The sequence below is a fragment of the Falco biarmicus genome, chromosome 8 (assembly GCF_023638135.1).
Source record: "Falco biarmicus isolate bFalBia1 chromosome 8, bFalBia1.pri, whole genome shotgun sequence".
NCBI classification, from domain to species: domain Eukaryota; kingdom Metazoa; phylum Chordata; class Aves; order Falconiformes; family Falconidae; genus Falco; species Falco biarmicus.
The window spans coordinates 16323198-16350352 of record NC_079295.1 but is presented as its reverse complement, the minus strand read 5'-3'; the positions used below and the strand labels follow the sequence as shown (position 1 = coordinate 16350352).

The 27155-nt window shown below is 42.4% G+C and overlaps 1 protein-coding gene across 2 annotated transcripts; it reads left to right on the top strand.

The window, feature by feature from the left end:
- Positions 1-7735: 7735 nt before the first annotated feature.
- LOC130154257 (inducible T-cell costimulator-like) lies at positions 7736-22222 on the top strand. 2 transcript variants are annotated; one of them, XM_056350181.1, is made up of 7 exons: positions 7736-7750; positions 7921-8013; positions 14698-14736; positions 15363-15701; positions 17140-17252; positions 17862-17952; positions 18487-22222. In XM_056350181.1, exons 2-6 carry the CDS (start codon positions 7956-7958, stop codon positions 17949-17951), a joined length of 639 nt encoding a protein of 212 aa, XP_056206156.1. In that variant the 5' UTR covers positions 7736-7750; positions 7921-7955; the 3' UTR covers position 17952; positions 18487-22222. The 2 variants fall into 2 exon arrangements, with proteins under 2 accessions (XP_056206156.1, XP_056206155.1); XM_056350180.1 differs by lacking the exon at positions 7736-7750 and having other exon boundaries at positions 7889-8013.
- Positions 22223-27155: the final 4933 nt, after the last annotated feature.

Genomic DNA, 27155 nt, shown 5'->3' with positions numbered 1-27155 from the left:
TATTTGCTCCCAGGTTTAATGTTGGTTGACTTGGTGACATTCTGAGTGGCACCAAACTCTGCTGACTTCTTGGGAGTTCCTTCAGCCTCCCAGGAGGTATGGCTGTCTCCTTCACTCTTCACTACAGTGTCTCCAACTCTTCATGAGCCATGCACTTGCAGATCCTTGCTGTGATTCCCTGGTCTTTTACATACAATGGTCCCTTCAGCTGTCTCTCAGCCACAGCATATTCAGCTGTTTGCACAGGGATGAAACAACCTCTGCACCCTGCAGGTGTTTCCAGCCAAGCTACCCTTCCTGAAGGATGTCAGTCCAACAGCTGATCAGAGGCACCATCCACCCCAATGGCTTACACAGAGGCTGAGTCTTCCCTCTGCATGAGTAGGGCAGACCTCTGCCCAGGAATGCCCTGGGCACCACAGTGTAAATGCTCTGCTTGTGCCACAGACTCTGGGTCTGCCAAGCAGATCAGAGAAGGAGATGATGCCTTTGACCACTGGAACCTCTGTGTGGCTGCAGGGAACTGTTCCTGGCCAGGACCCAGAACTCAGGGTTGCTGTGACAGAGCTCTTTCTGGTATGAATGTCTTTTGTATCCTGGACTTTGTTATTAACCCAGGATAAGGTATTAGCATGACCCTCTTCCTTATTCTCTTGAGGATGTGATGAGATGTATGCCCTCATGAGAATTTTGTCCTCTTTTCCAATTTGACACATGCAAGCCAGTACCACATACTTCCTTTAACATGTTCTGCGATAGATATTTCCAGACCTTGTATGGCCACAAGCTGTGCTCATCATGAGTAAGTTTTATCTTACCGGTTAACTGCTCCGATTTCAACAGGTTTGTCAATATAACTCAACTCAGTAGATTGTTCCTGATCGTGTAGTAAGGGGGCACCTTCCAACCTGAAGCCTCTCTACTCTGCATGTGGGTAATCACAATTTTACTAACAAGCCAATGTGGGTTTTGGCTAGAACCAGTATTTCTCACCCACTGCCCTGAGGAGGGGCTGCTAACAATCAGAACGAAACGCAGTGACACGAAAAAGAAGTGACTTGTATTCAAACTCCTTTGCCTCTTGGTCTTCCCTGGCCTGCTAGAAGGATTGTTTTTACAGCTTGTTCTTTCTCATCTAGTTACCAAGCCGAGACAAACAATGTTCAAGTGCCTACGCAGAAGGCCAAATCCCTCATTCTCAGATGTGACACTTCCAAAAACCTTCTGAGCCCTAAGAAACCTGCTCTGTCCCTCCAAGCGCAGGTGTCAGAGATGGAAACATTGCACTGGTCTCTGCTGTCCGGATTTCAAAATTTCTTTTTGATGCAGCCTCCCCCTACCCTTTTAGACATAAAGCCACGTGTATGTGAGGAGACTCACGTGGAATTGTAGGAGACCACATAGGAGTCAAACCTCCGTAAGTGCCAGCAGCCAGAGACCCGACGCCGGGCACCCCGGTGTAAACCTGGAGGGGCTGCACGGCAACCACGAGCTACGCTGCGCTGAACTCAAGGTGAAGGACACCACAGTCTGGCGCTTAAAAGTAGTCCCCCCAAAACCCAGCTGCGCAGGCAGGCCGGGGAGGAGCCTGGATAAACAGCGGTTCGTTCCAGCCGCCTTGCTCCGCGCCGCAGCGAGACCCGCCGCCCCGCCGCGGCTCTACCCCCTCGGCGGTGCCGGCCGGCCGCAGCGCTCGGGGCCGGGGCCGGGGCCGGGCGGCGGAGCGCGGGACGGCAGCGCCCCCGTGTGGCCTCCCCGCGGCGGCGCAGGGGCGGCCCGGCCTCGCCCCGCTCCCGCCGCCGGCGGAGACCCCGCTGCGCGGCTGTGCGCGCCTGGGCACCGCCCCGGCCAGCAGGGGGCGGTATCGGCGCCTCTCCGCGGCTGGGCCCCGCCGGCGCCTTCCTGAGGGGACGGTCGCATGGTTCCAGGGGCTCCGCTAGCAGAGGTGCGCGCAGGGCACGTCACCGGTGGGACGCGGAGGGCTGTCCCCCACGGGCCTGGCGCTGAAGCCGGAGGCGGGGCGGTTCATCGCCCAGGGGCTGCTGCTCCACCGGCCCCGTGCCCCGCGGTGGCTCCCCCACCCCCGGCACCCTGCCTGCGCAGCCTCCGAGGCAGCTCTGGGAAGTCTGCCCGAGGGCAAGCGAGCCTGGCACCAGTGCCCGGGCGGCCCAGGGGTGCCCCAGCGCGGCACTGCGCCCGGCTCTGCCCGGCTTTGCTCTGGCACCCACAGGAGGAGCGTGGCTGGAGCAAGCCTTGGGCGTGAGGGAGCGTGGCTGGAGCCAGCCTCCAGCATGACGGAGCCAGCGCTCTTTGCGAGTGCTGCCTGCGGTAGCTTTGGCCCACGCGTACAAAGGAGTTTGTTCCCAAGGCAGTAACCTGTGAGATTCTGAACGACAGACGCAAAATAGCGGAGGCTTGCTTACATGTTTGAGAAAGCTGTGATTTCACTCTTCGTACGCCTCCCAGTCCACCAAGGCCTGAGCTGACTAAGCCTAGCTCCAGTTAACCACTAACAGCAACGGCAAGGCCTGGCCTGAAAACACTTGAAAGAGACAGCCGGGAACAGTGGCATGTGTGTCCTCAGCCACTGTGGTGTTTCTGGAAGGCCAGGCCAGGGTTACACTGCTTCAGTTTTCAGCTTGACATTTGGTTTATTTCTTGTCTGCAAGAATGCATCACAACTTTGGGGGATGCTTCTGTTGGAGAAAGTTCCCCTTTATTATGCTGTCAATGCAGTGGCAGCAAAAGTTTACCTTTAAAAAGTAATCACAACAATGCTGAGAGAAAAATCACACCACAAACCCCAAGCACCACCACATTACCTGGCTCTTTCAGTCCTAACTCCTTCAAGGCAGCTGACCAGATAACCACATAACAGGACTCCCCACCCTACTACGAGCTTTGAAACAGTTGAGGTGTGAAAGTTTTACAGAATGCGTTTAATTCATCACTGTCACACGCAGAAGACAATTAAATTCAAACCCCAAAGCAGAATAATTTTCATGGCCACCCAGCTCATCAGGCATGTATCTGTCATGCACTGCTTTACAAGTGGCAAGACAGCAACAGTCCAGGTCCCCAGGTTTGCACTTCATTTGGGTTTTGTGTATTTGCTGTCCATTCTGGAAGACCTCCCTTCTGAACCCAGATACCAGCAGTGCTGGTGACAAAGTCCCACTCAGCAGCATGTTGGCCACAGGGGGACTGCAATGACTCCAGAAGGTATCCTCCTCCCTCCGGAGTACTGTCCATGAACCCAGGCCATTTACAACCCTGGTATTCTCTAAATACCTCCTTCACACTCAGGCATATGCCATTGACATACACCTACTGCTCACAGTCCTCTTCCCAGTACACCCTGAAGGGCAGGAACACGGTTGTTGCCTATTGCTGTTATTCAGGACAGTATACCCTCCACAGCAGTCCCACAGGTCTGCAATCCACACTGCCAACATTTGCACATGACCTTCATTGGTCCGTTCCTATCTATACTCTGTGTCTTGGAGATGTGGTTAGGTACCTCTTTAGGCAACTGTATTGCAGCAGGCACAGGGGCTGGATGTGCAGGGGCAAGGCAGCTTCTGAGACCAGATGGAGACAGCCTAGGTGGCTCTCAGTGCCCTGAGCCAGCCAGTACAAAACATTAGTCACAGGATCTGAAGTGTCATTGAGAATCATGGAATGGTTTGGTTTGGAAGGAACTTCTAAAGGTCATTTAGTCCAACCCCCTAGCAATGAGAAGGGACATCTTCAACAGCATCAGGTTGCTCAGAGCCCCGTCCAACCTGTCTTTGAATATTTCCAGGGATGGGGCATCTACCACCTCTCTGGGCCACCTGTTCAGTCTGACTGGATTTGCCACTTAGTGCCTGTTGACTGAATTCATAGGTCAGTGCCCTTGCATGTGTTATGTCTTTGCTTAATGCTTAACATACATGTTTTTTTCTTCTTTTAGAAAAGTTGACAACAATGAAATATTCTCAAGCATCATCATAAAAATAAAAATTAAAAAAAAAGTGATTAATGGGATACCTGAGCTTGTACCAAGAAGCAAAACCACACACACTCAGACCCCAAATGGGAATGTCTCATTAGGTCTGCTTTGCAGGGAGGTGTTTGCCCTGCTGCTGAGCTGAGCCCTGGTAGCCTCTGCTGGCACGTTGATGAAGAGGATATTACAGCATGCCCCACAGGCCTGTGGGAGAGATCAGACCAATGTAACAGCAAAGGAGGCATCAGAACAAATGAGGGAGCACATGAGCTCCATTGCAGCCTGAAATCTCTGCATCTTCAGTCACTGCAGCTTGTTTACACACCTAATGAGGAGTGATGCAGATGGGAAGTGGGATTTAAAGCCATCACAGAACCTTAAAAGTAGTACAGTGGAAGTCATTGTTGTTACTCTTATTCAGGAGGACAGGAAATGAAAACGCATGAGTGTGGAGGCTTTCTGCTCCAGGCCTGAGGGGAATGACCCAGAATCATGAGAATATAGGCCAGATATTGAAGCAAAGAATGAGAAGCAGCAGGAGACAACAGAATATAATTTGTGTGGATAGACTGTAGCAGCCTCTGCAGAAAGAGTCACAAAACGTTTTATTGAGAGAATATTTTATATTGCTGTGGGCAACCCATCATCATCCACAAGCAGAAGTGGATAACTGCTGGTGAGACAGAGCAAGCTGCTTCAATGTAAACAGCACCTTTGTTACATGGTGGACAATGCAGTAGCATTTTGCTAACATGGACATTGTTTAGGGTGATAACAGTAAGCATAATAAGAGTTATGTGATTAAACAGAGCAAAGAAAAATATACATTGTGCATCACAGGGAAAATCTTTGCTTTGAATCAGTCCTCTTAGGGAATCAGCTGGAGTGTTGTTTTCTGAGTCACTTAGAGTTAGAAGGAGAGAAGCATTGAAGATCATGGCAGAGAACACTGGTGTATGGACCAAAGGATGAGCAATCCTGTTCCTCTTTGGAGCTGGGTGTATCACTGGATACATTTTTAAAGGCATAAAAATGGTCATAAGGACTTTCCAGGTTGTTAATAATCAGTAATGGCAAATTGGAAGCAAGATGATGGGAGAAAAAGGAGTTTATCACTGTAGGGTAGTGATGGGGATGGGACATAAATAATGAAATGGGGCTTGGGGGAAGGAGAAGTCATATCCCAGAAAGGAGTTACTGCACATGCTGAAGGGCAGCCTCTGCTTGAGGGGAAGGCTAGACAGGGATTGGGACACAGTCAAGTTAGAAGAAGAAAAAAGTCATCTCTGAGAGGATCCTGTGGATGAGAGTGAAAACCAAGACAAAGAGAAGATAAATGAGTGAGGATGGAAAAAGGAAACACGTGTTTGTGAGCAAAAATAGTTGCAGTTATAGGAAGCGTGTTGTGGAAACGGACTACTTGTCCCAGGTGGTTAACAGTAACCAACTGTAGTGTTTGCAAGAAACATGTTCAAATTGCAGTCGTGATGTCTTTGTGAAGTAGGTAAGCACTGACAGAGGAGGGAGGCAAAGACGGAAAGATCGAAAGGCAATGGAGGAGTCTCTGTTGGTGCGGGACTAGAAGATAAGCATCCCTCACGCTTGGCTCTGAGCTAGACTTTGTGTCTCTTTGTTTATGAATATACACTATGAGTGCCCCATGCTCTGCTGGCTCATCATAAAATACATTTGACCACTGAAAGAAATCACTGCCTAGGTCAAACTTCATAGTGCTGCCAAACATACCCCAAAGTGTACCTTGCACTGGACCCTTTCGAAACAAAGCGAGCCACGTGTTCTAGCAATCCCAAATGCCAGGGAGCAGAAAAGGAGAAAGGATAATTACAAACTTTAGGCTATAATGACAAGTGAAAGAGAGGACAAATATAAAGTGTTTACTGGACAGTGGGACTTGCTCCCATTGTAGCAAGATCTATGCCAACTAAGCTAAGCTGGTAGCTGTTCTTATCCCAGGAGGGAAATAGATATGTATTAATCATCTCTGCATTGTTATTACTGATAAGGTCACAGAGAGGGCAGGGCAGGAGTAAATTGCTCCAAAATAATTATATTGGTTTAAAAAAAAAAATATATATATCTTCTCTATCAAAATTACTTTGCTGGCAAAATATGTAAATTTTTAAGACAAAGTGTTTGAGACCTAACAATACTGACTTGTTTTAAAGCTTGTTTTCACAAAAAATAGCTAAACTTTGCTCAAAAGAGTACATTCCCCTACACCTTTACTAACCTTCCCAGCCAGCAGTAGGCTTTGTAGGGACTCAGTCCCTGGCGCATTGTCAGCACAATCCCAAAGGTGTGGGTGATGTACTTTACAAATTATTCACTTCCTCCCTTCATTTTGTAGCAGCAGCAGCTCTTTTTACTGTAAGACTTTCTGGCTGCTTTTCCTATGCTTACTTTGGGGGCAATAGAAGTCCTGTCCCGGGACACAGCAGCTCTGTTGTTTCAGCACTCCTCATAAGTTGTTATGGGCATGGAAAAATGGTCCTACCTGGAACCTCAGTAGATCCCAACATGGGTCATAACTTCATAGGCAAAGGTCAGGAGTCAGATGTCTTTTTCAGCTTTATCATTGCTTGAACCTCCATATATTACTCTTGAGCTTTAGAATTGAAAGTATTCTGCAGAAACTTTCTCTAGTTAGAGTTGCGTAAGTTTGGCACCAGAGACTTGAACTGAAAATTTAGATCAAGTCCTGACTTGACTCAGGCTTAGTTCTGATTTTAATTTAACAAAAGACAAAGATTTGCAGGGCTAGGCAAAGATTTGAAGAAAGTAAAACTCTCTGCCAGTGTCCATGTGAACAGATCTTTAGCAGTAGTAGTGGAAGAAATTAAATCACTTTTTGAGGAAGAGTAAACCAACACGTGAAGATTTATTCACACAGTACAAAGTAGGAGTGAATCTGTAACCCAGTCTTGTTATGCACAAATTATTTGGTGCCACGGCATGACCATTACAAGGACTTAACCCCAGGAGTGTCTGTCAGGCACCACTATTAGTACTTTGTGTCTTCTCTTTGAGCAATCAGAAACGCTAACTACATCTAGTATATTAAACATGATTTAGGAGCTGCTTTTACAGCATGTTATCTGCACTAGAATTAGTATTATAGGCATAAATAATCAGCCAGTTCTAAATGACTGTAGAGCATGTTATCCCAAAGGGTTCTAAAACATTCCCAGAAGACAGACAAATAGCAGGCGGAGTTGAGTGTGCTGCACAAAAGCAGGGAGAGGGTAGGAGAGAAACTCTTGACCTAAGGCTCTAGGACAATAGGTCAGATCTCCTCCTCTCAAAGGGCTGCGTGAAATTTTGATGTCCATGCAAAGCAAGCCTGACCTCCAGGGTGGAAGTCTTATGTTGGAGTGAGCCTTCAGGAAGTCACAGGATTGAGGATATCCTTCTGCAATTTGGACATGTTCTTTCAATGAATTCCAGGACCAGGACACACAGTAGACTCCTACCCTGCTAATGAATGGTTTCCACACAGAGCAAGACCATCGGTTATGTAAGACCAGCTGAAACTGGTGGGGAGGAGCTAGGCTGCCAGTTGCAAATATACATTTATTGTAAGTTAGTATAAGGAACAAGTTGCTGACCATGGGCCATCTGCAGGAAATGTACTGTAGATGATAATAGTCTCTATTATGATAGACTTAACCAGAAACAGTTTTTGCAGAAAATAATGTCAGAAAATCTTTCATCTTCCTGTCTGTGACAGCAAGCCATGAGGTAGGAAAAAAATGTAGCAAACTCCACAGGTGTGGGTGACAGCTAATGCTGACATAGCTATAATGTAGGCAGGGGTTAAATTCAAAAGTCCTTCTGATTTTCATATAATTTCCCCTATTGCCCACAAACCACTTCCTTTGCTACCCATGAATTCTTTCCAATCTTCACAGTAGACAGAAGGCTGGTGCCTCTGCGTCAAGCAAGCATGAAGTCGGTTGCTGTAACTTTCTGGGTCCTCTGCTTTCAGTTTGAAGCCCTGTACGGTGAGTAGTATTTTGGATTATTCTCCTTGAAGTAGATGTTTTTATGGAATCTAACTTGTCCAATGATGAGAGACAGTAAATAAGGCATGTTAGCGAGGGGTTGGAGGAAGAGGTAGTTAAGGGAAACAGCTACAAAAAGACTGCTCTTGACTTTAATATCACTGGAGTTAGAGGGAAGAGATAATTCCTGCCAGCACAGGGCACTTGCTCTGAAACTAAAAAGTACAAGTTTTTATCGTTTGTATTCTTTAGCTCATCTGCTCAGTGTTACCCTCTAGTTTGTAAACCTGTCCCTGTTCAGACTGTAGTGCTCCAACCCTCTTCTCTTGCTGGGCATAAGGTCTTACGGCAGTGTGACAGTGAATGGCTTTATAAAGAGAAGCCAAGTTACTGATACTAAACCTGCTCTTGTTTGGGCAAAGAACTTTTATACTATGAAAAATGTATATGGTATGGAAGAGTGGATGAGATAATTTTGGTGCAGGCTTGAAATGCAGAGTGATTTGAAAGGGAACGTAGCATTCCTAATGCTGTTTGAGAAGGCACACAGTGACAGCACTGATATCAGTCCAGCCATAAACATGGATGTAGTGCTTTACCACAGCTACACAAAGTAAAATACGTTTATCTGTAGCCTTTCTGAAACCTACATACTACTGGGCCAGGATGGAAATACATATAATATCTAATTAAGAAGAGTCTTTTTTTTTCATACTGTCCAAGGATTTGGTATGATGTGTTATACAAGTAGGACCCGAGATTTAGTGCACACAGTTACTAAGCGCCATCTAAACATGTTTCTTCGAAGGTCATGCCAAGGGCTATTGAGTACATTTGCTTCTGTAATTCTAATGTTACAGGATAGGTTTTTAGTCCCTCTGCAGAATTTAAGTACTCCTGAGGTTTCATACAGAACTTAAGCTTTCATTTAAATAAAAACCAGTTTCCAGCTCTTTAGGTGATACAGATACGCTTCTGAAGGTTAACTAATACAGTGACAGTATACTGTGCTTTCAGATAGATTGTTAAGATGAGTGAAATCACAGGGATGGAAGGATTGTGATCAGTACCTCTAAAAGGACATGAGCTGCTTTTTCTCCTCGAAAAGTTATTCTTAAATCTACTAACAAAAAAGCCTATAAATTCTGTTAAATATTTCTCGGCTGGTCAATTTAGCAGTATACTTGACCAGCATACTTCTACATGTGGCTGGAACTATCTAAAAGGCCCATTCATTGTGGGAAGAAATAGGCTGCAATTTTAAGGATGCAGATAATTGTTCTATCTGGTTCCAGCATTTCTCCCTTGTTTCTGCCTTCCTTCAAATGCGAAGGGTAGGATTTGGACACGGGGCTGGGGAGAGGAGATGGCAGGAGAAAGAGACTGCCTGTAACAAGAAACGGTATCAGGTTTTTTACCTTACAGTGCTTTCAGCATAAAAAGTACTAATTATTATAATTCTTGCTAAAAAGAAAAGGGTTGTAAAAGATCAGCTTTATGTAAGACACATTGAAATGATACTTTCATTTAGAGAACAAGGTAACACTCCAGAGAGTGCTGCCAAGCACTGCGGCAAGGTTTTGGGAGTAAAAGCGGAGTAACTTCTGAGATTTTGATTTTGGGTAGTTTTTGTTGGGTGGTTTAGTTATTTGGGGTTTTTTGACTTAGCGATTAGCAAGCCCTGCTAGTGATCTACGGATAGTTTTTTTTCAATGTAAATAGGTCACAGAAGATGATATATGTGTATTATGATTTGATAACCCAGTTGTGATAAAGAAATCCTTTGTAAGAGCATGGAGCCTCTCTGGTGCCTGTAGAGAAATGTAGCCAATGGGATTTTGTAGTACAGCGCTGTAAGATTCCATAGCACTTGAGGCCCTTGCTATGAAACTTTGCACACAAGCTTTTGCATGCCAGCATTTGCAAAGCATTGTCACACATTGTCACACACAAAAAACATTGTTCACCCACAAATCTCCTGTTGTCAATACAGGAGGAAATCATGGTAATTTCTTAGAAGGTGACTGAAATATTATCAGGCACAGCTGCTGTGCTAGTGGTATATTTTCTAAGAGTTTCCATATTTCACAACATATGTTATACCATAGAAATAATTGAGATTATAGATGGCTTCCTAGAGTAATTCTGGCCATTACGTGCTTTGCCCAGAAGCACTGCTTTCCTCTTTTAATCTTTGATTCTTGAAAGATAGGAACATGTTAGTTTTAGACATATGACTAATGATACTGAATTGACAGTGTCATCTTTCAGAATGCCTTGAAAGGTCAAAGCTATAGCAACGTAAAGGAACTGTGTGTGGTTTCATTACACATTTATTATTAACAAAACAGGCATGTTTGTTTTAAAGGCAAGGTCTGCACTCTCCCTGCTCATCTTCAGAGACAAACACACCCAAGTGAAATTATGCTTGTTCTTTGTATTACTTATCTATCTCTTTTCTGAGAGCAGAGGCAGATAAAAAAACCAGCAAGAAAAAGAAAAGCAGGGGTATTCTACTCTCCTACCCTAAACTCCAAGTTTTAAAAATCAAAAATTATTTTAAAATTTCTGTTAGGATCAAAATGTATAATGGATTGGTGATGTTTGCAAATAGCATTGGGTCTGCCAAAGAACAACCAGAAAGCTCAAAATTGCAATTCCATTAAATCAAAAATAACCTGCCTTCCATTGGCCTCAGTGTCCAAGCACACTACCACAGAAATTCCCAAACCTCTGCCGTAGTGCTTTCCCACTGCAGCAAAGATGAAATCAAGACGCAAATTGTCATGGTTTAACCCCAGCCACTAACTAAGTACCATGTAGCTGCTTGCTCACTCCCCAGTCCCAGAGGGATGGGGAGGAAAATCAGAAAGAGATGTAGAGCTTGAGGGTTGAGATCAGAAACTTAATAATGGAAATATTATAATAATAATAATAATGATGATGATGATGATGTTAACAATAATAGTACAGTTATAATGAAAAGGAGGGAGAAGGGGAGAGAGATGAAATCCAAAAGGAAAGGAAAAAAGAAAACAAATTATGCATAATACAGTTGCTCACCACCCACTGACTGATGTGCAGCCAGTCCCCAAACTGTAATCACCAAGCCCCAGCCAACCTCCCCAGTTTATATACTGAGCATGACATCCTATGGTATGGAATACCTCTTTGGATAGTTTGGGTCACCTGTCCTGACTGTATCCCCCCCTCCCAGTTTCTTGTGCGCCTCCAGCTCTCTGGCTGGCAGGGCCTGAGAAACTGAGAAGTCCTTGACTTAGTACAAACATCACCCAGCAACAACCAAAGCCATCAGTGTGTTACCAACATTGCTCTCACACCAAATCCAAAACTCAGCACTGCACCAGCTACTGAGAAGAAAATTAACTCAATCCCAGCTGAAACCAGGACAGAAATGCACATGACTGTAAATACATATACATAGAATGTACACACACACACTCTTTCATAGTTTAACACAGCAAGATGTTACTTTCATAGATACATTTATCCCTTGGATTGACATCTGAACCACATTTGCCTTCACACTCTGCTTCACGTGAGGTGAGCCAGGAACAACTCTATGTAGCTCCACAGTGTGATAATGCTATTAAACGAATGAAAGATTTTTTTCCCTCTTGTCTCAAAACCTTCATATGTAATTGAATTAGCTCTTTCATGAAAAATACCAAAAAGGATCCTTATGGCCAAATGTAAGCAGTTTTATTACTGAACCAGTGAGATTCTTCTGTTCATTTTTAATAATACTGTGATGTAGTCTTTTATTCACATAGTTTTTGAGGTAGTATTAGGGAGGTTTGGTGAGTGAATCTCTCAATATTATTGGATGATTAAACCTTAGTTTCCTATCTCCCATCCCACAGTACATTTGTTCTGACTGTAGCTTGGTAAATGACATCCCAAATGTGTCTGGCCACTAACCACAGAGTGTTACAGGTCCATAGGATTACCCTAGAAATGAACCAGTACAGACAGGCACAGGAGAACAGCAATGAGGCACAAGAAGTGGGGAATAAACCACCTTTTAGTGTGCAGGGGGAGCATTCACATTAAGAGATGATGCAGAATAGCTAGTGAGTTGGAAATTCATATCAGATATCACCCGTTGTGGTCATCCACTTAGACAATTTTGTGTTTTAATCTCGGGCACTGTTAATCTCATTTTAAAATGCATTCTCTTTATACTATGCTAAGCACTCTTCTGTTTCTGTATGGTTACTTGTTTCAGAGGAATACTAATTGCATCACATTTACCAAAATGCTCATTCAGAGAAATACATTACTGAGTCTGTCTTGAAAATAGGAAGTTAAGGCTTCTGGGCCTGAGAGGATGTGAAATGATCTTTCAGCTTGCCAGAAGGTCACATGAACTACATGGTTAATGGCCTCTCTGCCCTTTTCCATTAAAAACAAGGATTAAAACCATGATCTCTGACAGGCATTTTAAACCACCTGGTATGAAAGGGCAATTTCATTAGCCAACAGCAAAACTGAACTATTCTCAGAGAAAAGCCGAGAAATGAAATTCAAAGCTGTTGCTTTAGCACTCAGAGCAGGGTAGCCCCATGCTCCTCTGAGGTTTTGAGGGAATATGGCACCGCTTGGCTCTGTAGCTGCCCTGACAGAGTCAGCATCTGCCTCTCCTCTCAGATGACCAGTGACAAATGTAGAGGTCTCAGCTACAGGTGGATGCTTCTCAAAAGTAGCAGGTCAACTTAAGTATTCACCATGCTCCCTAGCTTCTGCTATAACAATACACTTGGTTTTTTTCTTCCTTTCCCTAAATAATTTGCTGTTGGGCCTAATTTTAAAGGTATATGTTACCAAACTACAGAGCATTTTAAAAGACCTTTACTTCAAATACTGTTCTCATAGCTGCTGCTTTCTTTCACCATACAACATGCAAGTCATCAAGAACTGTTTCTTTATTTGACCTTTGCTTTCAGCTTTTCAGACTATATACCATTATAAGGGCTTGCACTTTCTGTATCTGTGCCTTCAGCATATCTAGAACTCTATTTCACTGTGGCCTGGTGAGTTGTGTGTTTTGTCTGTCTTATCTTCACATCAGTGGTACAAGATGCCAAATACCTTGTCTGTTATCACACACTTAAGTAATAGTTCTGAGAGAAGTACAGGTATTAGAACTGTTGCAGAATTAGATAAGGGTGCTGACTGTGCACAGTAAACCAGGAAGAATGTGATAACTAGGAAGAGGGTAAATCAATCAAAAAGATATAACAATTTTTATTGCTTTCCAACTGAGCATTGTAAAGCGTCTTCCAGAAGTCCATTAGCTTATATGTCACACTAAAAATACTTTAAACAAGTATTCATTACAATGCCTTTGCCATTGGTAGTAACTGGGGAGCAAGAATTCAGAGAAGGATAAAACATGCACACTGAAAGATTGCCTCTGTCCAGAAAGAGCTGAGAGCATACAAAGGTACCCAAACGAGAATAATCTGTTCCTGTGAATACACGGGCTGGTTGTCAAAGGTAACAGGTGCTTTTGTTATCAAGAAAAAGATTCTTTATACTGTGTAATCAATTCAATACCTGGCACAGTTGGGGACCTACTTTGTGTGGATCTAGACTACCATGTAGCAGTAACCACAAGAATAGGATGGTGCATAAAAGTCTTTAAGTATTTGCCCCATATTTCCTTATCATCACAAAATCCTGATGTAGAGTATATTTCAGTCTAAGCAGTCCCTGAAGAACTTACTTAGGCTACCAGAAAACAAGGAAAGGCAAATACAGTTTGTTTTCTACTTGTCTGTGTACCTGTCTGTACCTTTAATTTTAGGGGACTGCAAAAAGAGAAATTCCAAATGAAACACTATAAGGCTGTGCTATGCTGCCAGTACTGACATACAAACCATTTCAAAGTGGTACATGGCACCAGCCAGCCAGGAAATTCCACTCTCAGTACTGCCATAGTGCGTGGTGATGGAGGCAGTGACTTAAAAAAACAAACCTAGAACAATTATTAAAAATGTGCCTGTTTCCTGTAATGGAGGCTGCCTATGCACAATGGACTGAATACAGTTTGATAATCTTGAAGAGAAAAAGTTGATATTGAAAAAGGAAAAAACCTGTATGTATTGCTTGAATATTTTCTTGCTGTATGTATTGGAGCATTTTTACAGAAATTCATTCTAGATGTGCCTTAAGAAGACATGTTGATGCAGTGTTGAGCAGTGGGGGAAACAGAATGAGTGTAGACCAAAATTGACACTTTGGTCTGGAAATGAAGTATGATGCTGGCTCGTTGCAGGCTCTGTATTCATGAGAAATCAAAAGTATGCTTTTTTTATTTGGGGACACATTTTCTCAGTATTTTGGGGGAAATTTTACTTTCATCTCAGCTTCTACTTATGAAGTACATTTATTATTTTGCAGAAGTCTTTTAAGAGCTAATACATGTCGTGTGTATGATCAATATTCGTTCCTGCTTAATGCATTTTTTTTCTACTTTGACTTTTATATTTTGTGCTTTTATCACATCGTATAATTTTATAGTGTAGCACATATAGGATCATATAGGCTAATGACACAAATTAGAAAATAACTTCAGCAACTTAACATGGCATAGCTCAGCCCCTGTTCTTGCATCTCTCTTCTTTACTTTTAAATAGGAAAAAAATTTGTATTTTTCAGGAGTTGATAGCTGCTCATCAAGACCGTGCAAAAATATAGGTAAGACACATTTACATAATTAAAGTTATGGTTTTAAATGCTTTTCTAGATCAGAAACTACTGCCTTGTATTGTCCTCTTTTTTGCAGCACAGTTTAACGCATTTTCATCTGAGCGAGTTTCCCATGCTGTTGGTTACTGACTTTACAAAGTCAAACTGGGAGGTAGCAGGAGGTCCTTGGTCAGTTTATTTTCTTTTTCTTCTCCAAAAAATGTGCAAAATGAGAGTGGCACAACATCTGAGAGTTTTTCAGACAGTTTTTGGGAAGGTCAAATGTGGTTTCTGGATTGCATGTGTGTGCATGCACATAGTGACATTTGTCCTCTACTCCTCCCATTAGTGATAAAGGTGCTATAGCCATTGAAGTAATTAGGTTTAAACTTTATGTCATGCCTCAAACCACTGTCTACTCTGGAAAGGAAAGATAAGTCTGGTGGTTAAGGCACTTATGTAGGAGTTTTGTCTTCATGTCCCATTTCAAGTTTTCAGCTACATCATCAAACTGGCTGGATGGCTTAAGTTTCAATCACATGGTTCACTTGCTTTGTTTAAATAGTTTCTTAAGATTTTGGGGATTCTTTTAATTGCTGTGTGAGTCACCATGCTTATTGGTTTTGTTTCTTCAGATCAACCTCATGTCTCTGACCCCCAGGTGATGGTGGAATTTGAAAATGGAAACTTCAAGTTCACATTCCCCAACCCCAAAAATGTGAGTGAGTTCAGCATGACCCTCTTCAAAGGGAATGAAAAGAAGGAGATCTGTGCACTCCATTTGAGTGAAGAGAAAGTTATCCCCAAGAGTAATGTCACTTACTGTCAGACAGAGCATTCAAATAGCAGCACCAGTTTCATTCTTAAAAATCTGGAAAGCAAGCATATTGACATTTATACCTACTGCCTGGAGATGTTCTTACCCCCTCCTTACATAGAATGCCGGCTGAAAGAAACCTATTTGTACATCCAAGGTAAGTTAACTTCTCTTCTCCCCTCACTTCAGTTTATTGGTAAGTAGACATTGGGCATAGCAATGCTGCAGTGAAAAGTGTGACTGAAGTTTGCACAGGTATTTCTAAGACAGCTTAAAACTACTTAGCAGGGGGCTGATAACAATGGAGCTGTGTTGGCAGACTGCTCAGCATGGCCTCTCCATATTTATTCATCTTCTTGGTCAGGTTTTGCAGGCCATGCTGAGTTCTGCATATTGTTGGTGGCACCCAAGCTAGGTAGACTATGTCTTCTGGAGTACTGCAGTCCCACCTTTGCCTGCAGCAGAAATTTCCCATTGTCCATTTTCCAAGCTGCTGATTGTAAATCTTATGATTTTTTCTAGTTGTTAAAAAAAAAAAAAAAATCCATTCTGAGAGCTATCTTCATATGCTTAGGATTACAAAAAAAAGAGCTGTCAAGTATCTGTGATAGTGGTGGTATATGAGACTGATGCCACATCAAATGGCCACTCTGATGTGAAGAAGATGGTGTTCTCCTCTCTGAAGCAGGCCTTCAGTTTAGAGCCTTCTTAGGGCAGAAGAGGTCCACAACTACTGTGAATTTTTTGCCTTTTACTGAGAAGGGCTTGGACTAACTTCAGAAGACTCACTGCACAGGCTTTAATTTTGAACTGCCTTTCGCTCAGTGGATCTTTAGTATATTAAGCTGGAAGAGTTAATAGTGGTTTTGCTTACACCCCTTCTTGGTTCTTTATACAGTTCAGTTGCAACATGGTACTGCCTGTTGTCCTTCTGTTGCTATCTTTTCCTTTCTCTCAACACCAGGACTAAACAAAGATAGAAGCTGAAAAGCTAAGGCTACAATTATGAGGTTGCATCAAATTATCTCTCAGCCTTCTCTGAACTTAACAGCTTCTCAGAATCAAGCTGTGACATCCCTTTTGGTCTGCAGTGTTTCTGAAAGCTGTCAATTTCCATTTGTATGGATAGCCAGATGCTCATAGCTATTGCCAGATGTTTCATGCCCTATCATGTCTTCTCCCAGATCTGGGCAAGGATAATCTTGTGTCCCTCAGTTTGCCTTTCTATCCAAACATGACTGACAAAGTCCCCCCTTCTTTTGACCAGGCTGCCCTTTAAATCATCTATGGTACTCACTGAATGTAAGCTTAAGCCTTGCTCAGATCTGAAATACCATCATGCTCTCAAGCCTGGCTTGGCCTCATCTACACTTGCAGGCTGTGCACCAACAGTTTCAGCTCTCCTGCAAAACTGCAATGTTCTGCTTCCTGCTGAAAACACTTTTCCAAGGAAAATCCTTTGCCAGAGCTCACGTTTGCTATTTTATTGATATGAAGAGAAGAGGGGAAAGAATTTTCAGTTAGGTATAGCAGGGTTGGGGTTGGGGGGGAAATGCAAATTTTCTGTAATGACTGTTTTTCCTCCCCATATCCAGACAAGGAAGACTGCATTTCACTGGGATTCATGTCATGGATAATTATTGGCCTGATCATGTTTGCCATGATTTCCTGTGTCTGCTGTGTCATAGCCTGTTGCTTAAGGAATAAGGTAAGCAAGTCTATGAGATTCTGCAGAACTCTCCTTCCAAGGGTCATGGATGGGGAACTTAATGATATTTAGAGGGTGGGACAGGCGTATACTCACTCAGCGTTTGATGTGTTTTTTGACAAAGAGACTGAGTTGTTAATTTACCACTGAAATCTGGTTATTGATGACAGCGGCTCAGATTTAATTTTTTTAAGACAAAATTGTTTATTGATTTAAAGGCTGGGAATCAAAGGAAAGAGGAGAAATGCTGCACAGGTCAGCAAAATTACTTTGGTAAGCAATTCACCTGATTGTTTTCCTCAAGAAGGGAAAACAAATCATAAGTGGAGCAATTCCAACTCTGTTCTGGAGCAAAGCCACTTAAACAAAGAACCAGGTGGCTCAGGAAAGAAAGGAGACCATGGACATTAGTTGTTCTTTTGGACAATGAAGATTTTTCATTTTCAGTTGGTTTTATTCCAAGTTTTCTACGTGAGTGCCTGTCTATTCTGACTTTAATATTCCCACTGATGACAGTCAGAATAACTGCTCGACTTAAAGAACAAAGGCAGGAGTGGCAGAGGTTAGTGACCACAAATTAAATTCATGGCATTTTCTCTCTGTTGGCAGAATCAGCGGTGTGAATCCAACTCCCATGAGTACAACAGTGAATACATGCCCATGGCAGCAGTGAATGTAGCTAAAAAAACAAGAATCTGAGGTTGTATTAAGCCTAGTTGTACTTGTACCTCTGCTTCTAGCTGTTGCAAGGCTTTCTCTGGGAGGGAAGGAGCTGCTTGCTGTGTCTCCCTTTGATTCTACGTGGGTGGGTGGGTGGGATTGTTGCAATAGCTTGTTAATGGCGTTCATGCTGCCATGTAGCAGAAAGAGGCAATGAAAAGCAAAATCTCTGGAAAACTTCTGAATTGGAATGGTTAGCTGGTTCCTAGAAATGCAACTGCTTCACATCAGTGCAGAGTAATGATTTTATGCATGAGGAAGAGATGTGAAACCATTCCATTCATATTCTTTAGATGATTCATTGTACCCAAAATCTCTCTGGGGAAGTGATTTGTTAGATTTACTGAGTGTTACTGGCTAAGGGTAAATAATCTGTAGAGAATGAGGAACTTCCTAACTATTTTAGGCCTTGCATGTAGCCAAAATCAGTTTTGGATACAGAACAGAATCAGGATTTGGGGTGATTTAGATGTACGGGGGTTGCATGTAACTAAATTCTCCATTCCTATTCCAGGAACAAGTTGCTTGTGGCATGGAGGTACTGGCAGCAGAGGTTTCTAGCTACTTGAAGCCAGACAATGGGAAATCAGCTTTCATGATGGTCCCGTGCTCAGTCATGGAACACTCACTCTAGTACTGTACTGAGCTGTGTTCTGCTCTAGCCTTGTGCATTAACTGGCACGCTGCCTGATCCACTGACTTGTACGTGAAATGCTAACGATGTGTTAAAGATGTCAGCTTTTAGTTGAAGAAAATGTAGTGAGTTTGCTTGACAGTAGATTCCTGTAGTGCTGCTACAGGGGGAACCTTTTTTATTTTCTACAGTCTCCATGATAAACTTTCCACTGGGGACAAAAAAAGGGAAAAAAAAAAAAGGCAAAAAGAGACTACCTCCAATGCAAATCCTCATGGCACAGCCATGAAGGACTGTCAATGTATTGTGCATGCCCTTTTCTTAGGGCTACTTTAGCCTGATTCTATTAACTCATCCTCACGCTCACTGTCAAACTTTTTAGCACCACACTAGGAGAGTGCAGTATGCACACACACTGTCCTGCACCAAGCTATGGGACAGCAGGGAACAAAAAATGAGACACAGTACATCAGGTATGTGCATCTGCATTTTTTGTGTTTGTGCTATCAGTACATCTTTTGTCATTCACACCTTGGGGCTCCTTTTATGTAATTAAATTCTGAATTCTTTTACTAACTGAAGAATATATTGCAAGACTGCAATTGTTCTTTAAATCAGTTCACACCTGCAGGGTCAGTCCCTAAACTAGGAGGCACGATCGATCTCTCCTATTTGTATGTCTTGCAGCACAAATACAGCAGTGTCCATAAGTCCAGTGTATTCATGGACTCTGCATTGCAATTATCTTCCTCTTGTGGTTGACACAAAACATTTACCAGTTCCCCAGTGGGTTCAGGGGTTACTTGACCGGCCTTAAATTGCTCAGAGCCTTCAGGATGAATGAAATGATCAGTCCTTCATGCTCCTTGTGAAATCCATCAAAACTCTGACCATAAATGACCAGCTGGGAATCCAGCTTGCATTTGTTGCCAGACACCTTTTGTCTGCTGGAAGCAAAGCAGTGCATTGATTCTGAGTTTCTCTATAATACATTCGAAAAACAAATACTAGTCAGAGGACACTGTTGTAAAATGTACATATCCTACTTGTCCAGCAAATGGAAGGCTGGTTTCAAATCTGATAGGGCAAACAGGGACTGTCAGGCATGAAGATGACATAAGCTGATATGTCAAGAACAGGGTTTTCCTCAGCAAACACCTAAATACGGAGAAGTATTGCAAAGAGAAGGTGCAAGTTGTTAAATGTGACATCAAGCAAAGGGGAAATGAGTAAAGTATCAAATGAAGTGGGGACTGCCAATTTCACAGTGGGTACCCTGCTTAGATAACCAGCTCCTAGGCAGACATGTAAAGGGGCACTCTGGTATGTTGGGTAACATTACATTCTCTCCTATAGTTCCCCACATAACCTTTGCCAAATTACTTGGCCTTCACAGCAAACAAAACTCTCTTCTGTACATCCACAAATATACTGATTTAACCATGTAAAAAAATATTGATAAAATTACTGCCTTTGAAAGTTACTGTCTTTGAAAATTGTTGCTGAAAATAGCTAACCCCTACTGCCTATGAGAAATGCTGGATGCGAGACCCTATGTAATAGCAGAGTCCTTTCCCCTGTGACATTTCATGAGACTGAGAAGGAAATTCAAGGAATAAAGAGTTACTGAAAGAAGGAAAAGCTTGAGTTTTGCCTTGAGATGCTGCTGGATAAAGGACAAATTATTTAAGTCTGAGCAAGGTAGTTCAAAATACATACATGTTGCTCTGGAGAGATAAATGGTTTATACTCATTGAAACAAAGCTTTTGGAAGTCTCAGGTTCCATCACTGCTTTCTTTTTGAAGAAGAGATTTTTATTCTTAATAAATCACTTTTTTATTATGCCCAGATGTCCATAAGAAAGTTCATGTATGCATGCATGTTGTGTGAAAGAAATAAGCTCTATAAAATCCACATGCAATAGTGTGAGAGTACAAAGCAATTTATCCCTGTGTAGCATCTTAGTGGGAAACAGGGAAAGAACTAAGGGGAGAGGACATGAAAACCAAAAATTTGGATCTGTTTCTATGCAGTGAGGTAATGACACTGTTCGGATCTATTTGTTTCCTTTTATTTTCATGAGAAAGTCTATTTTTCTATTGTTCCATCTCTTCTTCCTTTCTTTAAACCCCTTATGCCATATACAGATAATGTTCAGGATTGCTTTGGGACATTTTTCAGTTTCTTTCTGCCGTTCTTCAATGCCTCCAAATCAAGAGGAGCTGGAATAAGATAAAGAATGACAGAATGGGGAAAAAAAAAACTATGAAAAAAGTAACATGAGCTGAGTCTACAGACTGTGTGACAAGAAAGAATTAAAATAAAAGGAAACAAAAAAGGAGTCAATAAGAGTAAACAAAAAGCCTTATAATCTAACAGGTCAGCATTTCAAAAAGGAAGAACTCTCTTCGGAAACTCCTAGTTTTGGGAAAACACAATTTTAGCAGAAGGAAAAAAAAACCCAAGTGAGAGTATTTTAGCCAACTCTTCCACAAAATCCACTTTCACGACAAGCAGAAGCATGAGTAACATCGAAATAATATCCAAGAAATCAGAGGTTTGAGGGTAAAATAAATTACTAAGACACAATCTCAGGCTATGTTTTCTCTGTTTGCTAAATAATGGTTCAGGATTGTAACAGAAATTTTACGATTGTATGACAGTCCATGATGGGGGTTCTACAATCTGTCCCTCTCCCTCTCCACCTTTGCCTTCTATTGCTTTATGGGGAATATGACTGAAAAAGCATTTTGGCTGGGGCTTTTCCAGGAACTGAATCCCTAACAACAGTGTTTGTGTAAAACCAGGTTCTGTCATACAACATATAACATAGGACTCAGTATCAGTAAGATGCTTTCATCCTTTCTGATTTATCATTCTGTAAGTTGTCCCACATGTATTTACACTCACTGATGCCCTTTAGATCTTCCCAGTCCATACCAGTATGAAGTCAGTAAGTCAGTAAACCAAATAGGTATGTACAGCAAAGAACTACTCGTAATCTCATTGCAGGTTAAGTCCTGAAATAAAAATTTACAACTTGAATAAATTTAATCTTGCTGAACAGATAGTATGACCTAAGGTGAACAGGTGAAAGATATTAAGGATGACAACTACGGCTACTCCAAAATTTAAGGAAGGATAAATGACAAGAATATCCTAATTTAAACACCTGTGTTTCTTGAGAAGGTTTGAAATCCAGACCTTGAGATATATTTTGCAAGCTTATCTTCCCAGCCTGAATTATGAACCCAAATCTGAATGCTCTTGGAGTTTAATGATTAGATTCAAGATCATTATTTTGTACTAATATATAGCACTAGGAATGAAATGACACTATGAAACATTGCGGGGCGTTTTCCCTTAGTACTGGTATTCGGTTAACTTCAAACTTCAAGGAGTTTTAAATTCTGTCATACTTCTTACAGGCTTTTACAAAGTTTAATTAAGGCTGGGGAAAAGAGGCTTTTGAACCAGAGTAAAGCAAAGTGAATTGAAACGAGGACTGTACACCATTATTATTAGTGTTTTACAATGTGGAGGGTCCCTTATGCATGTGAATCTGTAAATTGCCATGTAGAAGAGCACAACAATAATAAAAATTAAAAAAATAGAGGTAATGGAAATTATTTAGTTAAAAATAAATCAAATCAATTTGTGGGGATTTCTGTCCATATAAAGTTTACTGGGGAGCTGGATCTAAGTCTTTGCCTTTGGTTCACTTTAACTGCAGTGAGGCACTCTATATACTCAAGTCCCTTGAGCTGTCCAGTCCATCATTGCTATAGCAGTCTACTCACTGTCATAAAATTTTCCCATTTTCTTGAAAGATGAAATTTTGAGATCTGTATTTATGTTCTGTGATTATGAGTCCAATTCAGTGTGGGGTTTTGGTTGGAGAGTAAGGAGAAATAGGAAGGATTAAACAGGATTTCTGGCAGAATGAACTGGACAGGTATGAACTGGAGATAGGAAGAAGAGGTCAGGGGGTGAACTTCATCTAAATGAGTATGCCTGAGCTATTTAATTCCTCCTGGGAGCCACAAGATCTTGTATGGCTTGAGATCAATTTTTAAAAAGTGATAAATCAGCTCTAATTATCAACAAGAAAGATTTAGCTGCTGCACACATCAAGCATAATAATTTTTAAAAACTGCAAACATTAACAACTTTGAAATACAGAACATCTTCCACATATTAAATCCTGCATCGGTCCTCCCAGTTTTTAGTATGCTTTTGGCAAATCCATCACCAATGATATTTCATCCTCTGCCCCAATGTGTTGCAGGAGCAAGTTTCACTGCAGCTTACGTAGTTTGTTGCCATCTCTCAGAATTGAGACAGAATTTAATGTCTGGATTGTGCAAAGACTTGCAGGGGGGTATTTCCCTTTCTCCCTGCTGAGAGGGAAGGCTGATTTGCTGCCATAGGGTTCTGAAAAAGTGTCTGAAACACTGAGAAAAGTGGAAATGATAGCTCCAGCTGACGAGAGCGGGAGGGAGCATATTACCTTCCAAAGGTGGCTGTTTAATTGAACATAACCTATGGAGCATGAGAATTCTACATAGTTTTCAGGATACTGAAGCCAAATTATATAGGAGGAAGCTCAGAACTGGGATTCTTAGACCTTTTCCTGGCTACTTCCCTCCACAAAATATAAGGTACTTGTGTTTATCTATTCAATCAAATAATTTTCCCTTTGTAGAAAAAAAAAGAAGAAAAAAAAAAGACAGGATTTGCCCATTAAGGCTCTTTTGGGCCTGAGTGAAACAGGGGACATTGCAGTAAGCACCTGGCTGAGTGCCAGCAGAAATGCCTATGTTGATCCTCCTATCTATGGATCCTCCTGTTGATCAGGCTGGCGTGGGGCTACCACACAGCTGGGCAGGACTGTGACCATGAGACAGAGACAACAAAGTCTCGATGAGGGTCAGAGCTGGAACCAGCTTAGTGCTGCGGCTCTCATGAAACAGATATACCTAGGTAGCTCTTACTAGCTATTACATTCTTGAAAGCCAGACCAATGCTTGTATTTCTGTCAGTTTTCCTGGCTAATGTCCCTGCTGTTTCAGTCACATCCACAGCTCCATGGAAATCTACCTGATCTCATGCCCCGTCTCCTCTTAAGGCCTGTGCTTCAGAGGCCCAGCCAGGACTCGTCCAGCAGCATGGGGAATGCTCTGGGGCATCAAGCAGCAGGAATTTACAGTAGCTCACCTGCACAGAAAGGGGAAGCTCAGGGGAGGCACACGGCAGAAGCCCCTGCTTGGTTATGAGCAGCTCTCTCACCAGCTTCAAAAGCTGAAGGAAACTTCAATCAGGAATCCAACCCACATGAAACAAACCCTGTCTTTCCTGCTAAGTGTGTTGGTAATCTTTCTGTTCAAAGATTAAAGAAAAAAAGTGTGCTCTTCACTGGAAAACATAGACGTACTAAAGAAAACGGCCACCCATGTTGAATAGTGACTCATGATTCATAATTTCCACTGAAAATTCGAGTAAAAGGAATATCCTCTTTGCTCAAGATGGTGAAAGCATACGTTTTACTTGGTGAGAAAAGAGGCCTCTGTATGTTTTAAGAAAATTCCTGTCACTAAGCACAGTTATTAATTCATACACAAGTCTCCAAGTGACCCCAAATGCCTACAGCACACAGAGCATGCCTCTCCTTCTGTAATTACAGCTAGCCAAAACATCTTTCAGAGACTTGAACTGCGTTCCAGTAATGGTGACCCATTTCCCTTTCTATGAAAAAACAACATTTGATTAGTAGACACCAATAAAAACAGCAGCTGTGAAGAAAAATATGCAGAGGAATGTTGCTACAGCTAAGCTAGTGGAACAAGAAGTATGCGGTGGAGTTTTTTAATCTAGACATTCAGTCAGATAGCTTTGCTGGCTAATCAGAGCATCACACCATGTGACCATGGAATAATTTCTGAGTAATTTTTAAGCTATACTTTCTCTGCTCTCTGTGATGCTGGCAAATGCAAACAAAGTATGTGAGTCTAGGGCAAGAGCAACAAGGATAATTTTTCAGGTATTTAAGTGTGACGGAACAATCCACAAAGGACCTGCTTGGGTCTGCAGCACCTTGAGGTGCCCTAAGAACCTATCAGCAGAAAAATGCAATTCCTTTGCCTGAATACAGCAGCTCTCTGAAGCCACACTCCAGTGGCTGGATTCACAGGTATTGTCACAGGATGAGTAGTTTTAAGGTGAGAAAGGGAATTTTTTGAGTGGTTAGAACATGTACCTAGAACATGGCTCATTCTTCAGTATTTCTGTGTGATCTGAGATCTACTAAAGAGTTGAGAAACTGAAACATTCAGCCTTCTCCAACCCATTGTATAGCTGTTATTGTATAGCTTGGGCAGTGGATGCCACAGCTGACTGAAGTACTGTGGTGTCATATCCCAAGGGCCTGGGGGCAGCACTTCACCAGGGCATTCGCTGCAGCAGGTCACAGAGTTAGAGAAGGGATGGAGCATGTCCCTGCAGCCTAATGGTTGCACCCTCGTAGGACCATCCCAAGGACTGCTAATGAACTTCAAGTGAAAAATTCAGGAATAAAGCACTAAAATAGATTTTGAGTCAGAACTATGGCTTGCCCCTCCTCAGGTGACTGCCAGTGACTAGTGGACTACAGAGATTTCTCTCCCACACTCTCCCTCTCCCCCAGTGAATGTTCAGCCTGTTACATGATGTTTAGACCAGCCCTCCTGGCAGAGGCTGTTTGACAGCCAGGAAGATGCTCAGTAAAATACTCTGCATGGGGTAAGCCACACGCTACTAAGACAACTACAAATCACCTTGATTAGGCATTTTTCAGCTGGTTGCTGGCTAGTTTCTGTGTCTGCAGACATATGGTGACCCATATCTGTCAAGGGCAAGGGAACAGCTACGAGAGTTTAGAATTTCAGGAGGCTTTTGTGCAAAACCATTTTATACATCATTGTCTAGTATCTCACACATCACCAGTGTTTCCTGTGTCACCAGCTAATACTGCTGTAAGGAAACTATCAGGCATGTCTAGAGCAACCACCAGTTGCTGACCCTCAAATATACAGGGAAAATTCAAGCTGGCAGAGAAGTTTTAGTGCAATGAGGGAAACAGGAAAGAGACACTGGCGTTAGGGGGTTCTGGCTAGCAGAAGCAGCTTCGAGGTTTCAGGCATGTGTAGGAGGAAGAAGGAGAGTCTTACTCTCTCCCCCTTCTCCCTCCTCATTCCTTTGGGATTTCTGGCGGGGACAGCTGCCTAATTTTCTCCCCTGCAGGAGCCTCTGCTCATAGTGTGTCTTCTGCAGCTCTGGAGAGAAGGAAGAGGAGAAAGGGCTTTGCATGTAGCTGTGCTCATACAGGAAGCAAGGAGAAAGAGGTGAGACTTGCTTTGTCTGCACTTTAGGGAAGATTTTACTCAATAGCTGTCAACTCAACTGGGTCCCTTGGAGGGAGGAAGGGAAAAGAAAATGATAAGAGGCTAAATGGATGAGAAGAGGTCAAATTTGTTCCTTTGGAGAACTTGTATTGGAGTAATGCTCTGCAAAGCCACTTTATTTCAGAGTGTAAACTGTATGGGCAAATATTAATGAAACTCCAAACAATGCAAAATCCAAGTGACCTGGACTTTCTTAGCCAAGGTTGAGATTCAGGTTGCATTCACTTAAAATACAATTAATCTGTGACTACTCTTGCCACATCTGGCTATTTTTGATTTGACATGAAAATAATGCAAATTTCACAGTTCTTTCATGACATGCTTGCGTTATAAGTCAAATATTTGGTGAAGCTCTGTGGTTTTCATTAAATTTGCTTAAAGATTTGAGCTAAATTCAATCCCTTTATTTGCAGAGGCAACTTATGTAAAATGAACTCAAATAAAATGGAGAGTCAAGCTTTTGGCTGGTTCCTGGTTACTAGGCCGTCACTGCTAAGAACTCTTCAGGCTAGTTCCAGAATTGCTACAGTAAAACTCTCACTGAAGCCTCTCTCCTACTGTCCTCAGAGGTCCCTGGGACCTTCCTTTCCAAGCAGCTCTCTGGGGTTCTGTGTAAGGACTGGACAATCAGGACTAGCTTTCTTCACAAACCTTCTCTGGCTCTTCAGGTTTTGTCAGGGCCAAAGATTTCCCAGGCTACCAGCAAGAGACTTCAGCACAGTAAACAGCCTGAGACTAAACTGACTGTTGTGAACTTTGGAGAATTCCCAAAGGGCTGAAAGTGGCAGAAAACAGTCTCTGATGCCAGCCCCTTTTCCAACACAGACTTCTAACACATAGTTTGCTCTACACATCAAAAAGACTTGAAAAACAATGCAAAGAGCATGAAAAGCAGCTGCTGTCTTAATTCTGTACATGTGGATCTGACCTGCTGATAACTCTAGGAGGGTCCACTGAACATATACAGAGCAATGCTTAGGATCTTTACACAGTGCTGCAAGACGTCACAGAAAATTATGCTCATAAATAACAGTAAATAAAAATAACAGCAATGTGAGTTCACATGTGGGGAATCAAACCCTTGTTTGGAAGTTCAGCTGGTGAGGCCA